General features: G+C 44.5%; 1 protein-coding gene and 1 non-coding gene across 2 annotated transcripts; both read left to right on the forward strand.

Moving 5' to 3' along the window:
* The first annotated feature begins 1771 nt into the window (after positions 1-1771).
* On the forward strand, positions 1772-1843 carry TRNAG-UCC. The gene has a single exon. It is a non-coding gene; the product is annotated as a tRNA-Gly (tRNA).
* Positions 1844-5852: 4009 nt separating this feature from the next.
* On the forward strand, positions 5853-8853 carry LOC124673657 (F-box/FBD/LRR-repeat protein At2g26030-like). The gene is made up of 5 exons (XM_047209694.1): positions 5853-6887; positions 7365-7520; positions 7608-7804; positions 8147-8194; positions 8663-8853. Exons 1-4 carry the CDS (start codon positions 5853-5855, stop codon positions 8178-8180), a joined length of 1422 nt encoding a protein of 473 aa, XP_047065650.1. The 3' UTR covers positions 8181-8194; positions 8663-8853.
* Positions 8854-20043: the final 11190 nt, after the last annotated feature.

Here is a 20043-nt window from a genome sequence, read left to right on the forward strand (position 1 = left end):
AGTTGGTTCAGGTTTCGGACAAGTTTGTTCAGCATGACTTCAGGCGAAGTAGTGACATCTAAACCAATGGGTCTTTGAGCAAGTAAGGGTGTGTTTGGTAGCCCGGTTCAGCTGGGAATCACTTTCACATCTGAGCATTGCCCACCTGAGACTAGCTGAGCTAAGATTTTGGTGTATGTTTGTTAGCTCGTAGGTACTGAGACGGGTTGAATAGAGAGTGTGTTTGGAACACTTCTCACCAGGGCACTGCCCACCTCCAACTTTCTTACAAAAAGAACCTTAACAAAAAAGAAAAAAAAGCAATCAAGTCCTAGCCCAGCTCCACGCCATGGAGCTTGCCAGAGAATTCTTCGTCCTGGAGCGTCAACCGCCGCACGCCGCGGCCTCGCCTGGCCGTGTCGGCGTCGCCCCTTCGCAGGCAGAAGAGAGCTCCGTCGGCGCGTCGAGGGAGAGGTGGAGATGCGGCGTGGAGCTTGTACGTGGCGCGGCGCGGAGCTCGTCAGTGGCGGCTCCCGGAGCTCGTACGTCGCGGCGGCGGCACAGCTCGGAGTCCGGAAGGCGGCGGCGCAGGCGAGCGTCGACGAGGCGGTGGCGCAGGCGAGCGTCGACGAGGCGGCGGCGGAGCTCGTCCGTGCGTGGCGGAGGTGCGATGAAGGAGAGGCGGAGACGCGGCGAGGAAGAGGCGGAGCTCGTCCGTGGCGGCGGCGCAGGTCGGCGTCGAGGCAGCGGCGGCGCAGGTCGGCGTCGAGAAGGTGGCGGCACGGGCCAGCATCCACGAGGCGGCAGTGGAGCTCAGGGACAGGAACGGTTGATAGAGAGAAGGAGGTGGGGAAAATGATGAGAGAAAAATGTGGGGATGGGGGTCTGGGGGTCTGCGCGTTGGGCGTAACAGTGTATTGCGGGGCGAGTTGAGCCGGGGCGAGTTGTGAAGCTCGATTTGAGCTTCGCAACTCAGCCTGGCTGAGAGGCCTTTTCCGTATTGGATGGGCACTGCTGAGATGGACCGAGCCGATCTAACAAACAAGAAATAGCTAGCTGAGCTGGGTTGAGATGAGAATATCTGAGGGAAGCCGGTCTACCAAACACACCCTAAGTGTCAGGGCGACTGACAACGCCCCTCGAGAGACGGAGCCATGTAGACTGATCCTCTTTCCTTTGGCATAGCTAGTTCCTCGGTTAGTCACTCGTCAGGTGATCTAGTTGTACCTTTTGATGCAGACGTGAGAAGGCGAGCTGCCTTTCCATGGAACCATCGGTAAGCAAGAAACAGAGAGATTTATTAGTCTGGGCAGTGGGTGGGAACGTTCTTCTCGCTGTTCCCTCGATCTGCTAGAAACTACTTTGAGCTGCGTTACTTGTGGCATCGGTCCTGATGTTAAGCAAGATGTCTCCGAGGCAGTAGAGGCGCCTTTCTGCAGCAAGCAAAAGGCTTTGGGTAGAATGTCAATGCATGAAGGGGGCCTCAAGAAATATACTCCTGGAAGACCGTGAGGTGATCGTGGATGAGTTAGGCTGTCTGCCATGTATTTTTATTTACTGGAGCGTTGGTCCTTTCAACCCTTTTCTTCTCCCTAGAGTCGACCACCTTGATTACGAAACACACAATAATCCTAGTTTCTATGCAAATTTATAAAATGAGTAATGTTAGGAAATCCTTGGTTGATGGTGGTATGAACAAATTTCTATGTTTGGTAAGGTTGTCAGCGGACAGAGAAAGTGAAGCCATACTTCCACTAGTTATATATGCCCTAACTTAAAATCGCACATCAAAGCGTCTGTAGTCCAACGGTTAGGATAATTGCCTTCCAAGCAATAGACCCGGGTTCGACTCCCGGCAGACGCAGCGTTTTTTCTCCTCTTGTGATTCTTTTTTTATGGAAAGAAAGATCACCTGTTACGCAACATTCGGTGTGATTGAACATTTCTTTTTCATTAGAGGCTCACCCAGTATTGCAGTGCACGGCCACTGGTTACGGCTCAGTGGACGTTTCCAGGCCGTTCCCTCCATAAAATGCTCTATGATGGACTTGTGCAAGTGCACGCTCACTTGCTCAGACCAGTGTTCAGTCGAAAAAAGATAAGCTAAAAAGATAAGCTCGCAGTTTGCTCAGCGCCCAGTTTGATCCATCAGGATTAAGAATCTGCTAGATGGGCCCATAATGGATTCAGGATACTTCAGTGCTGCAGGCTTCGGTAGTCTCTGACTTAAAAAGTTCAGAATTTGGACCCAATGGTGGATTTCCTAGCGTTATGAGCCTTTGGTTTATCTCAATACAAGAAACAAATCCAACGACCTTACACAGCAATATATTTCTCCCTTTTTTGGATAGAACTTAATTTTGGTATAATCAAAATACACCTTTGGTACAAAATCGACAATCTCACAAGGATGAAATATCAGTAACTGGTTGATCCCATCTTTTACCTAATCAATTTCTTTTTTGAATGTGAGCTTTTCATAACTGAGATCTCGGTTGTGACATGTCCACAAAGTGATATTCCTGATCACAAACGAGTAAGCTCAATTCTTCCCTGAATCGGTTATGGTGACCAGACCTGCCGATCCATTACAGCAGCATCCAAGCTAACGGCCCCTCTCTACAAATGCATGTCACTTTGGATCGGCGGGACGGTGTGCACTGTTGATTGCTCATGATCACAGTGTAAGGAAGGTGGTTCTGGTCTCGGATTGCCTCTAGCAAACCCAACGCATTGTGTCACCTTGCCGCGGCCGATCTTTACTTGGTTCTGTAATAAGTGATATCAAATTCTTAGTGGCGGGCCTTGAGTCTTGCATCGTTAAGTTTGCTGGTCGTAATCTGATTGTCGTAGCACATAAATTGGCTCGTTCTGCCGAGCCGTCAGTCTGCTGTTAGTGTGATCCCGGAGTTGATCTGAGATAAACTTTGTATTGATGTTATTTGATCAATAAAAACCACATTCTCTAAAAAAAAGTTTCATGTTGTTTGATATTCTTACTTTTGAAGTCATTATTAAGGATTCGGCGAGTCCCAAAAGCTTTTAGGGGATACTTTGGGAAACGCCATTGAGATACTCTTAATGTTTTCTGAGACAACCGACAAAAGAGTTGGTAGTTTTTTTTTGCTTGGGAAACATATATTGGTACTACCAAAATTGACATTTAGCCTCGAAGTGGTGGTCTTATGCTAACAATTCCACGGAAATGACACCTTTATGTAAGTCCTAGCTAAGCTAAACTGCTAAAGAGCGTCTATACACAAATGGTTAATCTTGCTTTTCCAACCAAACAGATAAATAAGACATGAGGGTGATTATTTTTTAACCGACTGAGAACTAACTTTGTTTTCAATCTGATGTTATCAAATCTCAGTTACAACACATATTACAACTTATAACTAGAACAAATCGCGGTACAAATCAAATGATGTATAACTTATTGCGGAGTTAGTTCTTAGCTAGCTGAAAAACTAGCAAATCCCACAAGATATAGCTGATTTTCTAGTTTCTATGTTGTTAAAAAAAAAAGGATTTTCTAGTTTCTATCAGCTATCCGACTCAAACGGATTAAAAGACACCGGATCAGTCTGCTTAGAGCATCTCCAGTTGCGTCCCCTAAAGCGTCCTCCAAAGCAATTTCGGGCTCGCCGGACCAAAAAACGGTTCCAGCCGCGTCCCCCAAAGTCAATTTTGTCCGGCGCGCTCCAGTACGGTGTCTCGAGGCCGTCCCCGTCCCACAGGGGACGCACCGGGCACGCCGGACACAACGAAAAGCGACACGAACCGACGCGGGCTCCCACATGTCGGCGAGTATTTGCATAAACCGTTGATTCACGCCTTTTTTCTCGTCGCTCCTTCCTTCCCGCGCCTCCCACCCCTCAGTCGCCGCTGGATTTGCCGACCGTTTGAGCGTCTGATCTCTTCTGAGAGTCGGCACCGTCGCCGCGGCTGGCGCTCCCGTCGGTCGTTCCGCTGCCGCCGCTTCGCCATCGCGTCCCAGAACGCAGCGTCAAATCCGCCCCACCTCCGCGCACACAAGGTGCTCGACGACTTGCCAGGTAGGCGCGATTGGCCCCTGTTCGTTGCGTCATCTGCCTCGGTGCAATTTTAACCATTAATTTTGCTTTAGACATGGACATCCACGATGAGATGGTTGCCCTGCTGCTGGAGGATGAGCAAGCCTTCGACGACGACCTCCGGGAGCATTTGCTGATCATCGCGTCCCTCCAGGACATGGTTGACGCTGCGGCGGAGAAGATGAAGATGCCACACCGCGGAGGATCAAGGCCGGGGAGAAGGAAGTCGAAGCCCCGGCAGAGGATGGAGGGGCATGCCATGCTGCACAACGACCACTTCGCCGATGATGCAACACATGCCGACAATTTTCGGCGCCGGTACAGGATGAGCAAGGGGCTGTTCATGAATATCCTCCACGGCGTTCGAGAGTTCGACCCCTACTTCAAGCTCAAGCTCGACGTTGTAGGTGTTGTCGGGTTCTCGTCGATTCAGAAGTGCACCGCCGCCATGAGGATGCTTGCATACGGAGCACCTGCCGATACACAGGACGACTACCTTCGCATGAGTGAGTCTACTGTCATTGAGTGCATGTACAAGTTTTGCCGAGTTGTGGTGAAAAAGTTTAGCAAATACTACTTGAGAGGGCCAACTGAGGAAGAGACTGCAAGGATGATGGCACAAAATGCTGCCAGAGGATTTCCTGAAATGCTTGGAAGCATCGATTGCATGCACTGGGCATGGAAGAACTGCCTGTTTGCTTGGCAATGTATATACAAATGGCGTCATGGATATTGCAGTGTGGTGCTTGAAGCTGTGGCATATTATGACCTGTGGATTTGGTATTCTTTCTTTAACATGGCGGGATCACACAATAACATCAACGTGTTGCAGCAGTCTCCGGTGTTCAGCAGACTAGTGGAAGGGATCCGTGACAGCATGTTCATGATCAATTTCAAGCTGATCTCGTTGAGCATTTGTGGATGATCAAAGGAAATACCGTGGCACCTTGATCTAGCATTTAGCTCTATTTATTATTTGTTTACTTGTTTTATTGTTTGTTGCATTTTAATTTGAAAACAATCCTCGCAAACTTTTTATTTATATGCTATATTTGATAAATGGTTCTATATTAAAAAAGAAGTATTTTTAATGTTTGGGGGCGGCGTTTGGGGGACGCGGCCGGGAAACGACGTCCCAAACACGACACGAACAAAACACATTCCCCAAATGCTCAATCCGATGCGGTTTGGGGACGCGACTGGAGATGTCTTATGGCTGATTGACGCAAAATGCGTGAAAAACTCTCGAGAACAGTTGCCCACGCGACACACGCACGCCCGCGCTGGCCACGCCGCCGCCGCCGGCGTCTGCCAGATTCGTCCAAGTATTCGAGGCGTGGTCGCAGCTTGACACTGGGCAAGATTACCGTGTGGCAGACCTCTAGACAGCCGCGCAACCGCATCATCTGATCATCTCCGCCTCTTCTCTCTACTTCGACCACCGCCCCCAACCTTTTACCTATTAGCTGGACCGCTGGACGTGGACGCTGGGCGAGATCACCGTCCAGGTTTGTGGCTTTCTGAAGCTATGGATATTATTTATCTACTTTTGCCTGGCATTTTACGCCTGGAGCAACAATTTATTCCGAATCTACCCGCCGCCGCTAACGGCGGGATTGTACTTGAAGCGGAAGAACTCACGCCGCAACTTCAACCGATCCTTGTGCAGGTCTGATCAATTCCTCCGGTCGCGTTCTTCACCTGCAATGTAATGCGAACTTCCGGAGAAATTTCTTCGTAAAGCAAATTTGCTGCGACCATCTAAAGCCGCGAAGCGCAGACTATCTGTTCGACGAAATGTCCCGCAAGAAAGCCAAAGCTGACGCTGTCGAGGGAGATGCTGCTGCCGCCGATGACCGTCTCAGCGCCCTCTCGGACGAGCTCCTCCACAAGGTCATGTCGTTCCTGAGGGCATGGGAGGTGGCTCGCACCTGCGTGCTCTCGCGCCGCTGGCGCAGCCTCTGGGCTTCTGCGCCCTGCATCGACCTCCGGGTCTGTTGCAAAGCCCGCCACCGCCCGCTCCCCATGCAACTCGCCAGGTTCGCCAACCACTTCTTGCTCCTGCGGGAGGTGTCTGCGCCGTTGGACACACTCCGGCTCCTGTCCAGCCCCACCCGTAACGAGACTCTGTACTACCCTTACACTGACAGCCCTGAATATGACGACGACGGCGAGGATTACTGCTGCACGGATGTCGAAATGTGGATCCGTGCTGCCATTAACCGTGGGGCTCGGTTTATCCAGCTTAGTCAACATCCAAGGGATGAGGCATTCTCTGATCTTAGGAGGGTGCCCGTCATCTCCTGCCATCTGAAACACCTGCATCTATCGGGTACAATGTTGTACGACAAGACATTAAGACAGCTCTCTTCTCAGTGCCCCTCTCTGGAAGTCCTGGAGCTCAAGGAGTGCTTCCTGGATGGCCCCCAGATATCGTCTGCCTCACTTATTAGTTTGACCATGGTCGAGTGCAGGATCATGGCGGACCTCTCCATTGCTGCTCCTAACCTCATATCGCTGCACTGTGTCTGTCCGTACCACCGTGCTCCTTCATTCGAAAACATGGGGTCTCTGGCCACAGGCACCATCATGCTTAATGACTCTTTCTTGCATGATAAGTTCGAATACAAGTACAAAGATCTCAATCCAGATGTATTTGAGTGTGACAGCGACGATGGCAGTGACTCAAATGATGATAACTATGATAGTGATGCTGATAGCGACTTGAGTACCTGTGAAGGAATCTATGGTGCTAATGTTTTAGGTGGCCAAAATGTTATCTGCAGCCTTTCAAATGCTACAAGTTTGGAGCTGATAGCTGATTCCGGAGAGGTATAAATATGAACATGTTGCTGATATCTTTCTTTCAGTATGTTATATTTCTTCAACTATTATGGATTTGTTGGTTATTTTCTTTGCAGAATTTTGTGTACTTTACAAAACCCTTTTTTTTGGCTGTACATCCAATGCGCTATGTGCGCATTTTGCACTCTAATACCAATAGCTGGTTACATACTCAATAAGTGACCTGATGAGTTGTGGGAAACAACCCTATCTTTATTGAAATAAAATTTATAAGCAAAGCACATGGATATGAGTAGCTTGCCGGGAGCATTTTTTGGTATCCTTTTTCTTTTCCAATGTTGTATCCTTATCTGCATGCATACATTCTAAAGATAACATCCTCTTACACAACTTAACCAGAAGCAAACATTCACTTCCACACAAATATCCAATTGATTGTACGTTCACTGTATTATTTATCTTTTCTTTGAACTGAACGAATTCACTTATGTGTGGCATATGAAGGTGATCCTGAATAGGGAATTGGAAAAGTGCCCAATTTTTAGCAACCTGAAGGCGTTATCCCTTGGTGAATGGTGTATGGCTGCTGACCTGCATCCATTAGTTTTATTCCTGCAGCATGCTCCAAATCTGGAGAGGCTTTTTCTTAAACTTAAAATGGTACGAGCATTGTTATACTGCTTTATATTTGGCTGTGCTAAGTTATTTTGGACCTATTTCATGACATTCATTTTGTTCTGCGACAAGGACCATGAGGAAATAGAAGAGAATATCAATCCAGAGGGTAGTTCATTTGCTTGCAAAAACCTTGCAACGGTCAAGATAAAATGTCACGAGGAGGATGAAAGAGTTCATGTGTTAGCACAGTTCTTCGTGGCTAATGGCATATCCATGGAAAAGATATCTGTCGATCGCCGTCCGACTCGCGTCACTCGCCCAAACTTGTGAGTCATTTATTCTTACTGTATCTTGCAAATGTCTTACATTATTACTATTTTGTTTAAATGATACTAAAGCCACAAAATGTTGTTATATTTGCAAGGTGAGTACATTATTACTATTTTCTTTAACAGTAAAAAAAATTACTCCCTCTGATCCATAAAAAGTGTCGAGAACTTAAAGTTGTACTAGCTTAGTACAAAATTCCTGAAACTTATTATGGATCGGAGGGAGTATTACTATTTCGGTTAAATAATAAGGCTTCTGTTTAAACTTGGAGTTTATTTTTGGAGCTTGATCTCAATTTATACAACGTAAACTTATTTCCTTCGTCGCACTTCAACCAGGCCAATCGTTGGCCCTAAGACGCTGATGGGCTGAACTGCAGTTTGGCGGTAAGATCTTAAATCTCACTACATAGCCATCCCTTTACTGTAAGGCTTACAAGTCTTATCTGATACTGGAAATCATCACTTTGTACTTAACATAGATTTGAGGGACAAGAAACTATCTACATTTCAAAATATTTGGCATCTTGTTTGCGCACGTTCTCTAAAGTTTTACTTTCACTATTTTTACTAATACGTCTGAAAATGGTATTGAACTTTAGTTTTATAATGATGTTTGTTATGACAAATCTAACAATACCATCTAAATACATCCAACTGAACAACAAGAAAGAAAATGTTGATAAATATAACTAAATTTGACTGTTTAAGGTGAAAAGTGCTAGTTATTTTGAAACGGGAAAGTAAAATGTTCCTGCAGCACATTACTGTTATAGGGGTTCTGATCATTTTTTGTTTACCATGGAATTTGGAACAGTGGAATGCTATCTTGATGTCAAAATGTTCTCCATGCAGATGATTACTGTCATATTCTCCCACGAGGCACAGATCCCGGCTGCAGAACTTTAATAGAGTTTCTGATGCTTCTTTTGCGTACCTCCTAAGTCTAAACTATGTGTGGGCGTGTGGCTATATGAAACCCTTAAAAGTCAAGATTGTTTTTCTCTAGTGTGATGAGTTAACATTATTATAACAAGTTTGGTTTCTTCCTTAGGCGAGTACTATGAAATGATGTTACCATTGTATTGCAGAATATACATACTAAGGATGACAAGCTGCGCCCCACGGGAAGAGTGTATGCTTTTTCATATATACATGGTTTAGCAGAAAATATTATTGACGGGTTCTTATATTTGATATTACGGAATTCTGTGTGCAGACATGTTCTCTGTTAAACTACCATTGTGATGTTTGACTTCTTTCTGGCTGCAGAACACTTTTTTTTTTGACAAACCACAGTAGCCTTGCTATGGCATTTTTTTTTTTAATTTTGCGTTTAAGAGTGCAGTTTTATTGCTCTGAATTTGATCCACTTGAACTCTTCCTTGAATAAAATTTTAGTTCTTTATAAGCTGGGAGTGACATTCTGGAAGATGTAAGCATTCCTCGTTTTCCAAATAACCCAAACTGCAAGAATCACAATTTCCATGAAGAATGGTTTTTGGATCAACTGTTTTAGCTGCTCAATGCACTCCAAGTGTGAGCTCGACTAGGATATTCCAGCCTGGACAAATATACCTCCAACATGCTGATGCAAACTTGCAACGTAAAAAGAGATGATCCCTTGTCTCCAGCACTTGATCATTACACATGATGCATGAATAATCATCAGGGACAGTAAAAAAAAAAGAATAATCATCAATGAAGAATGTTCTTCTGAGAAGCAAATATCTGGTATTCAGGTTATCTCTACTATCTCTACTACTAATAAAAGACCTAGAGGGTCTGATCCAAGCAATCTGAGACGTACGATTAGTTTATCCGACGACTCACAGCCAACCCGTGTTTGACGGAAGCGGACACCCATGCACCATCGCCTTTTTTCGGAACCGCTCACCTCACGGCTCACGCACGATCTCCACTGAAAACGTGAACCTCCCGTCCACTTCATCGCTGCTCCCCCGAAAGGCTGAAACACCCTCGCGCGCGCCGGCGGCGGCTCGGCTCCCGCCGCACGCCGCCCAAATCTCCGCTCGCCCAAATGCCAACACGCGCCGCAGGTTGCTCTCCGGCCAGCTCTCGCCCACGCGGACGCTGGAGGCCGCCCCGCCCCCTTCTATCTGTCCGGTGCAGGCCCTCCCGCACACCATATACCAAGCGCCATGCGTCAGTGCTGTCCCGTTACTACCAACAGCTGCTCATGTGCAACGACTGACAGGACCTACGTCCCGCTAAGCCACAAACCGCGGCCTCTTGCTCTGGAGCCACCCGCCTGATACGATGCTGCTAGCCATATCCTTCTTCCTCTCCAGAGCCCTGAATGGGTGCCAGTGTCCAGGTACAAGTGTACAACTCGAGTCGCATGTCACATGTTCGACAAAATGTACACAAGATATTTTATCATATGACATTTTGGGTTCTATTTTCTGATTCTTATTGTAGATGAATGCCTTGATAGGTACAGAAATTTGATTAGTGGAGATGAAAGAAATGATAGTATTATTACATTGTTATTAGAGAAAATCAACCGAGGTATCTCAAGGAGCTGATGTGTTAGTGTTGTGTGAACCAAACTGATGTCATGCACCAGTATGTCGAACTCAGGGTGTGTGTGCAATTCAGGCTACTCATCCACAAAGAGAGGAATGTTGATGGTGAAAATTCTTGCTTCAAGAAATTTGACCTAGAGTCTTTTGTTTTCAAGGTTTGGACACTCCTATGCCTTTAGCTTTGTGATGATATGGGGAACATAGTTGAATGTTTATGTGCAGTTCCTTGTGAGATGCACATCTTTATTGTGGTACCTTGTGATTGAATAATATCCTGCTTGATATGCCCTACCCAACTATATAATAAGCTGGTAGGTATTAGCAGAAACAAAACCTCCAGATAATAAAGCGTAGAACAAATACCTTCTCCATAATTCATTTTGTTGCCCATATATTATCATGGAAATTCCCTGTGATTTTTGGCACGTTATTTGTATTTCATCATGCTTGATTATTGCCTTTTTCTGAAAGTCCCCATTGTTGCACGTTTTAATTCTTTGTATTTCTTTCTATGTTTATGCATAAGATAGTCCTGAGCTTCTTCGTATTACTACGAGTGTATAGACTGGAGCTGGAAACACTCTAGCATGGAGATAATGGTAACATCTTTGGGCTTAAATTTGGATGCTGAGAGGGGCCAAGCATCTTGCTATACTCTGATATATACGGTAGTACCGGGCAAACAAATTTTGTTTTTGGAAGTGTATATGTGTTCTCAGTCTGAATTATAACTTTTCTGTCAATAAGATAAAAACTAACATACAGATAAGTGCTCTCTATTCCCATCTTTTTCTTGCAACTCTTTTTGGAAAAGCAACCAAATATTCAAATTCTATCTTGTCTTATCTCATCATGTTCAATTTAGACTGTAAACAACTGGCATTTTCCAACTTAAAGATGTTTCCTTGTCTTGCTGTCAGCATGTCTGCTCATAGTTTTCAATCTACTACCGTTGAGTTTATATGAAAATCTTTTGGCTTCATGGGTATCAACCAAGCATGAATTGTTGAGGAACCGCCCATTTTGCAAGGAACTAATTGCTGCTTTAGGATAACACAACAGGTTCAGCTTTTTTATGTTCCAGGCTATATAGAGCTAATGAGTTTTCGTTGTGTATTTGCTTTGAGGTAGCATATTCTGGTGTGATTTTCTACATATTCTGGTGTGATTTTCTGTATGTAGAGTTAACAAGTTTTCATTGCTTTGTGGTAGCAGGTTATGCTCATTTCCTGAGTACTCATATATACGTTTTTGTCTATATGACTACAAAATAGGCACTAGATTCGGTTGTGGAGCCTTTTCTATTGATAATGTGCTATTTTTTCTCCGTTTTCATTTTGTGTTACTGTCTTGCTTTGAAAATCTATCACTTTCAGGTCAATCTGATCATAAGATGAAACAGCTACATTTTTCAGCTTTGCTCATGTTGGACAGCAGGTGCCGCTGAAACTGTTACATGTGTATGCATGCTTGTCATCAAGTATACATCACTACCCTTAAACATATTTAGCTTTTTTCTTTCATTTTGTCGAGTTGTCTCCCGTGCTTTGTTGTTTCACTTCTACAATCCAAATACACATGTCGATGAGATCAACACCTTGCAGCTTATCAATGGTGGGAACGATCATTTACAAGCCTTGGTCATGGCAACACTGGCGTAAAAGATAAAATTTTCAATGATTTCACGAGTCTCTAGCTTGCTGCTCCGTACGCCACTAAACCTGCTTCCCATGCCGGAGGCAACGCCGACCAGATCCCAGTAACACATCACATGTGAGTAGATGGCTCTGCCAGGGCAGTCGACGCTGGTGACCTAACCTCCTCCATCTGGTCTGCATGTTCACAACCTCCATCACACTTCATTTTTGTGCTTTTGCAGAAAGTTTTATCAAATTGTTTAATTTACAAGGCATATAGTATATATCCTATGCGTGTATGAAAACTTTTATGATTGTGGCAGTAAATCATTGGTAACCAGATGTTTGGCATGATTGCATTTGTTTCTACAACGAACAATGAGGTCCACCCCTCCTTCGTTCTGTGAAGAACAATGGATTTCAAACAGGAAGCTCATATTTATATTGTATTTTGAGTAAAATATGTGAGGATTCATGTTCTTTTCCAGTGTGACATTTGTCTTCAGCACCGTAAGATTATGATACCTTGGTACTGTTATTTAATTTTTCAATTTGAATTCCTCTTTATAATGAACCCTGATGGCCGTTGCCCATAGTGTGGTAAATTTATGTAAGCTCAAAAAGTTGTCATGTTTTTGGTGATTCAAGATGAATGGCTACTGTACCCTACTATGCATTTTGTTTGTGTTTATGTTAACTTAGTTCAGTCAGCTTTCCTTGCTTCAGAGAACTGTACTTCTTTCAAAAAAAAAAAGAACTGTACTTCTTTCCTATTTACACAAGTGAATACTGTATTTTCTGAATACAGAAGTGAATACTTTTTTCCTATTTTTACTTATGCTCTTGATGCCTCTGATTTAGAAAGAGTCTATGATTCATGTTATTATATTTAGCAGGTTAGCTGAAAGGTCATTCATGCTATTGAGTTGTTGGTTGTGATAGATCTGGAGTTGCCCAAAAGATAAATGGAGGTTCAGAGGTATAGTGGAAGCCCGCACCCTGAAACTGCAACAACTTGCATCTATAAGAGCTTTTTTCTTACACATAGTATACAGAAAAAACTGCAATGTGATAAAACATCTTCATTCTAATGTTATGTAATTTTCGATCATAGTTAGCTGAACCATGTATATCACAATCCGTTGCCAGAATTGTACTATAAGAAGATGCCACTTAACAAAATCATTGAATTTAATCAAAGAAAAGATGGATTTTCTGTTGCATTGTTCCTTGAGACATATTACTACCATTGTCATATTGAGTTCTGTTTTAGAAATATATCGATGCTTACTTCAGTCTACTGATTGTAATGTGGTTTAATTGATTTTTTTTCACTGAAGATGCGCATTGCGCATGCCAGATTACTATATAAAGGGTAAACAAGTTACCACACCTCTTATTTTTTTCGAGAACCCGCAGGAGATCTGCGCGTCATTTCATTAAGCAAATAGGAGAAGAAAAGTTGTTACAACCCACCACCACACGGACACCCTAGTGGCGCCGTAAACCTCTCAAGTTATCCCTCGCCCTCTCCCACGTCTACAAGAGGTCCACATGTCCCACTCCGCAGTTATCAAGGCTAACACCCTTGGCGCGGTGGTATGAACGTCCTCAAAGACCCGAGCGTTCCTCTCAAGCCAGATTGACCGAAGGGTGAGCATGATGGCGGAGTTTGCAACCTTGGAGGTGGCGCTAGGCAAGCGCTCCACCGTCGTCGGCCACCAGGAGGTGAGGGTTGAGTCCTCTTATTGATTTATATGGTGTAATAGACCGCATGTTTCTTTTGGCTTCCTAGCATTATATTGTATAACCTTGGTAATACAATAATCAGTCAGCTGCATATAGGTTTTGCACTACATTTGGCAACGTGGCTACGTTTTGCAATATATCTGGTAACAAGGCGATTAACAATTGGGGCCTAACGTGAAACGGGTGAAATAACATTATTGTCCACTGGAGTACCACTCCTCAACAGGTGTCTCAATTTTGAAAATACAATCTGAGTTAACACTTAGCACCATGCCTCTGTGTTACTATTTTATTTTTAGAGTGTTTATTTATTTTGTACACACGTGAATTCAAATTGTATGTATTGTTTGACATATTAAGACGTGCGGTGCACGTGCACCTTTACTAGTCTTGCGGAAGTAACCAACAGAAGACCTTATGCTTCTTTTGACAACAGCTCTTCCAAGGCCATTGGAAAGCCACTAGCTGCTGATCCGAGTTTTTAGGCAGAGCATAAGCCTTGGCAACTGAATACGTAGTGCCCCATGGACATTTCCAGTCATCCTTCTCCATGCTTATCCTTCTCCATGCTTAGTTATCAAGAGCTGCTCAAACTCATGATATTCAAGGAAGAAGTTATACATGCTATAGGTTCTTCACAAATATAAATTCTGAAGGACACTGGAACTGGAGGCCCTTCTCTAATGTTTTTCGTAATATCACTTGGCCGGATGCGTCCCCTTCAGTCTTCCCATCTAGTAAAACAATCTATATCACTTGACGGGATTCGCCCCCTTCAGTCTTCCCATCTGGTAAAACAATTTTATAGAGCATGAAACTGAACGATCTGACTTGAAACAAAACGCTAACGGCTCCTCTCTATAAATGTATGTCACTTTCGATAGTAAGCAAAGAGAATTTTACATCATTCTCGTGAATTACGCCTGATATTCTGTGGTTGTTGCTAGACCAGCAGTACGCTCACATTTGGGGAGGGCGTACTGACCACAAATCGACCATCTGATCGTCACAGCTACAAAATCTTTACTCCAGTGCCCGCTCTGCACATGTCAATTCGACTAGTTAAGGATGAAGCATACTCTTGTTGTCTTCAGACAGCTTTGCACCTCGCCGTTCTTCGTTACTGGCCGGTGCCACCGCCCATGATGCGACATGGCTTTAGTTGGATTCTTCGTGACAGAGGTACTGCGCGGGAAAATATGCTCACTTACTGTGGATATTCTTGCTTGGATGTAGCTAGCTTTTACTCCATCTAACTACTTGGATAGGACTGCAGAAGAACAACGGTTCAGCTGTTGAAATACCTGTGGATGAAGTCTCATTGATTCCAGAATTCTGAAGGAACAACATTCCACCGTTAGGCCCTATATCTGGTCTGTATTCCTGCGTATAAACTGAAAATTGGCATTAGAGAACGTTTTTCTCATGAAGCTTCCGCGTTCCAATCGTGTCCGAATAATCCGCAAAAAGTTCAAGCTTTAATTTCAAAAGTACTTCCTCGGGTCATTTATAATTGACTCAAATTTAGTATAAGTGTATTTTAATTCGCCGGTTTGAGCTAGCCGTCGCATACGCCTACGTCAACCCCGATTGACATAGCGAGGACATGAAGTTTTCTGTCTTGTGAAGGTCGAACATGCAGGGCCGGTAGTGGTAGATGCTACACCTCGGTGGCTTGGCCTGTACTGAATGAAATTAGTACACCTTTTCACTATGAAAAAGAAGAAGAGAGAATCGCAAGTCCCGCCATGCAAGTTGCAGCTTCTGCCCATCAAAAACAAAACACGTTCTAAATTCGCTCGGTCAACTTGCCATATCAAACACTAGTGGGCTAGTCCCATGCTGGTGGGCCGGCGCAGCAACAGTGATGCCATTGACGCGTGCTCCATTGACGATATAGTTGACTCATGTAGAGCGACCAAGGAAGCCAGGGAACAGGACGCCATGGTCTGATTCGAGGACGCTGGGCCAGGTGACGAATGTGTTGCCTCTCCTCTTTGACTATTTCCTTCTTTGCGTCGGCGTCGAGCCGGCATGCGCATCACTGCCGATGGTGGACCGGAAGCTAGGCACAAAGGGGATGGCAAGCCTGGCCGACTAGCTTGCATTGGCCTGCTGCATGTTTGCAGAAGAAAAAGGGGAATAGAAACCCCATCCTGTACTGGCCTTGCATTTACGAAAATGAAAATTGGACCACTTGAAACTTTATAATTTGGCACTGGCTCTTCTTTCGCTTGTGGTCAAGCATGGACGAAATCTCAGGAGCGGTGTGCCATATATTTCTCTTCTTTCGAACGTCAAATCATACCAAATAGCTGCAATTTGTAGCATTTTTAGAAACTTCTATAACTATTAAACTGATATGGCTCTCAAAAATATATTTCTAACATGAATATATGTATAAACTACTCCAAAACTAAAGAAACAGTATACTAGTACTTAACCATGGACTTTCACATTTATCATCATAGAGCCATGAAGTTAACCACAAGAAGTAAATTACAGTAGACTGATAATTAGTTATCCTCTCCTTTCCAATGTTTCAGTACACTAATATCAGATAAAAGTAAATTACAATAACTGATAATCCCTTCATATGTTGTTCATCTCTTTTCCAGTACGCGCTCCAATTTCGCCTTCTCTAACTTCTTGCTGTATTCAAGACTGCATCAAACAAAGCAGTTAGACCATACGGCACTTGTGGCAAGTTGTTCACCGGAACGAGTTCATTCAAGGTGAGAGTGAGGCCCAAATATCGAAATAAACCAAAGCAAAACAGCTAGAGTTAGTTGTCTATAAAAATACAGCTAAACAGTCCAAAATTTAAGGCAGGAAATAGTCTTGATGACGACCGCATCTATCTTTTGCTCCACTTGAGCTTGTGTAACACCTATACAAATTCTGAAAGAGTTTATAGCAATCTCGTACCAATTATTTAGAGAATTCCTTAGTTGACACTAGTTAAAAATTTGATTCTTATTTAACCGTGGAATTTCTTTCTTCCCTATTTGACACCTGGTGTAAATTTCTTTCTTTGTTTGATATTACGGTCCATCGCATTACAATTTGCCGTCGGTTTCTTTTTTACCAAGCTACCCCTCCAATAGTCCATATGCAAGAAAGGAAAAAAAACCTAACTCAAATCCTCTCATCCCATGTCCCCAAGCATAGTGGTAGCGACTAGAGCTATGGAGGCTAGCGGGTGGCTATAGAAGGCATCCAAGATCGAGGCTCCACACGACGACCTACGTGCAGCAGGCGAGGATGGGCAAGGCGCGGCAACACCCATCAGCCAGCTCAATTGCGGGCTCGGTCCATGGCGGTCCCGCGGAGTGCCCATCGGCTTGCTTAGCCGAGGGTCGCGGCCATGGCATCGATCTGGAGTGCACGTTGGCGACCTCAGCCTAACGGCAAGGGGTAATTGTGTGGCACTTGGGCGTGGCTCGAACTTGGAATTGGCTTATGGCATCTTCAACAGGTAGACGCAGACGCAAACGAACCGAGGCAGAGGCACAGTCAAATGGTGCAACCCAAACGGACCTAGCACCGCGGACCGGCCTGCACTGACCCATTCCACTCTCAAATTTTAGATGGAAACGCAGTTGCGTGGACAGCAGCCGCGGAAGCGCGCGCCCCTCTATTGTCCTCCCCGGCCATCCCATCAGTAACACACTCTCTGTCCACACCTGAATCAACCCCTCTCTCTCTCTCTCTCTTCCTCTTCCTCTTCCTCTTCCTCTCCCTGTCCATCTCCCTCTCCCTCCTCTCCCTCTCTCCCTCCCTCAGACGGAACACTACTACGACGCTAGTATGCCATTCCTACAGAAGGCTAGACCTCCTGCCGACGTTGCTGTAAGCAATTGTCGCTATCGAAGGAGCACGGGCCCTACAACTCCATCTTCCCGGTCGCCACCATCACCTTCGGCCACGTTGTTGCTGGGGGTAGTTGCCTTTTGCGGTCGTCTTCCGTGATCTGGCCAAGGCAGGTCGACTTCGCCAAGTGTAGGCTCACACCGGCCTGCCAACTGAGGCGCCCATGACATGTTCTCATTTTCTCAGCCAAATTTGAGGTACGATCTCGGTCCCTATTTTGTAGGGGTTGACTTGTACTGACATCGACATTGATAATATTGACAAGTATATGACCATTGTCCTTATGTTGTGCATAGTGGACAATAACTCGATCAAGTTCTTCTACAATCACTACATCGATACATTGTCTAGCCCGACCGTGATACCAAAATTTGGATGGCCATGGAAACCCACATCCATGAGCACAGCAAGATGTTGTTGATAAAGTTCAAGGGCTCTACTAGGCCACACAATGCCAATTTGAAGCGTAGTAGAGAAGGTGGTCATGCACGACTCTACAAGGATTACTTCCATCATACCAACCCACTATTCCCTACATATTCTGGTAGCGCTTTTGGATGTCAATAATTTTTTTCTTGACTATTATCGATTTCGTGAGGGACCATGATCTATACTTCGAATGCAAGACTAATGCCATAGGAAAGGTTGGATTCACTTCTTACCCAAAATATTCCGCAGTTATTCGCATGCTTGCAAATGGAGTTGTCGGTGATCTCACTGATGAGTGCATGTGCATGAGAGAGACCACGTGCCTTGAATGGATGTACAAGTTTTCAAGTCAAGTTGTTTAGCGAAGTTCACCTTAGAAAGCCAAATTATGCCGGCACTGCTCGACTATTGTCGATCAACGAGCAAAAGGGGTTTCCTGAGATGGATTGGAAGCATATATGTCCGGCATGTGTATGAGTGGCTGTTGTATTGCAAGATCTTTGTATTTGACACCTTTTTAGTTTTTTTTCATGGTAGGTTCTAACAATGGCATCAACATGCTCCAGCCCTCTCAGGTTTTCTCTAGGCTTGCAATAATTATTCAGAGGTTCACTATAAGATCAATGACTATACATACAACAGGAGTACTATCTAGTTGATGACATCTATCTTCAGTGGTCTACATCTGTGAAGACACTCCACAGCCCTGAAGAAGAGAAATGTTGGAGGTTTGCAAAATAACAAGAAGCATGTAGGAACAATATGGAGAGGGCATTTGGTGTGCTCCAATCTCGGTAGGCTGTTGTTCGTCACCCTGCTAGAACATGAAGCCATGAGACTATATGGGAGATAATGAATGCATGTGTGATCATGCACAACATAATCTTTGAAGAGGAATGTGGCGATAGCCTCTTTGACCAAGGGTGGCAATTTCACGTTGCATTGGCACTCCATGTCACGTATGGGCATTCGGGTATACCCGAAATATCGAGATATCGGGCCGGGTTATTTCGGGTAAAAGCTAATTCGGATTTCAGGAAAAGCCACCCGAAATTTCCGTGATATTTGTTCTACCCGACTATTCGGGTACCCGGAATTTCAGGTCCATGCCCGGGTGATCCCGTATTACCCGACATACGCAGAGGTGAACATAGTACCAGCAAATAGAAAGAGAAGTTTTACCAACAATTCTTAAGTATTGAGAGATTCAGGGAATTTAGTCGCCGCACCAACACGCAGTGTTGGGCATGCGTCGCATTGGCATGGGGGAGCAGGACGAGAAGGTTTGAAAGAAGACGTGACGGTCGTCCTTGCCATCATCGCATGAAATAAAACTTGAACATAATTGAAATACGATTATTTTGTGAAACATACCATAGTGATGTCAGCAGTTTCATTTTTTTATCAAAATGTTTCACAATGTTACTCATGTATCAGTTTAGTTTCACAAAATTTTCACTTATGTATCAATTCTTAGTTTTATATTAGATATATATCAAATGCATCACCAATCTCGAAGCACACACTAAACGGTGGATGTGAGTCATGTGACAAAATCACCGGCTTGCTTAATTATAAGTTCTGCCATGCGTAATATAGTGTGAGAGCGTAACTGCTACGAGGCAGAACAGGTTTATGAACGAAATTATATATACTTAGTGAAAAACAAACATGGGACGTAGTTACCTTTTGATGGCATGCTTATCCATGTGCTAAGTGAACTGGCTGAGCATAAAAGAGTGGCCATAAAACACATTTCTTCGGGCTGTGTCATCTGCTGCGCGCCCTTCTTCTTCATCGTCAATATAAAGGGTGACTGCCCCCAGCTTATTTTTCTTCATGTCGATCTCAACCAGCCAGAAAATTTCGCAGTTATCCTGCAACTGGAAGAAGATGACATCAGGGTCAACCAAGCTCAGGACAGGAAACTCGGGCCGGCAATGTGGAAGACGGCTGTCAATGTGAAGAACATTCCAGAATTGGCTTTGTTTGATGACGG

The sequence above is a fragment of the Lolium rigidum genome, chromosome 7, assembly GCF_022539505.1.
Source record: "Lolium rigidum isolate FL_2022 chromosome 7, APGP_CSIRO_Lrig_0.1, whole genome shotgun sequence".
Taxonomy (NCBI): domain Eukaryota; kingdom Viridiplantae; phylum Streptophyta; class Magnoliopsida; order Poales; family Poaceae; genus Lolium; species Lolium rigidum.

What these genes read in the sequence shown, in the direction of transcription:
- LOC124673657 (XM_047209694.1), top strand. Translation starts at nt 5,853, where the DNA reads ATGTCCCGCAAGAAAGCCAAAGCTGACGCTGTCGAGGGAGATGCTGCT. An exon ending in TGATAGCTGATTCCGGAGAG is followed by an intron (nt 6,888 to 7,364) that starts GTATAAATATGA and finishes TGGCATATGAAG; the next exon opens with GTGATCCTGAATAGGGAATT. An exon ending in TTTTTCTTAAACTTAAAATG is followed by an intron (nt 7,521 to 7,607) that starts GTACGAGCATTG and finishes TTCTGCGACAAG; the next exon opens with GACCATGAGGAAATAGAAGA.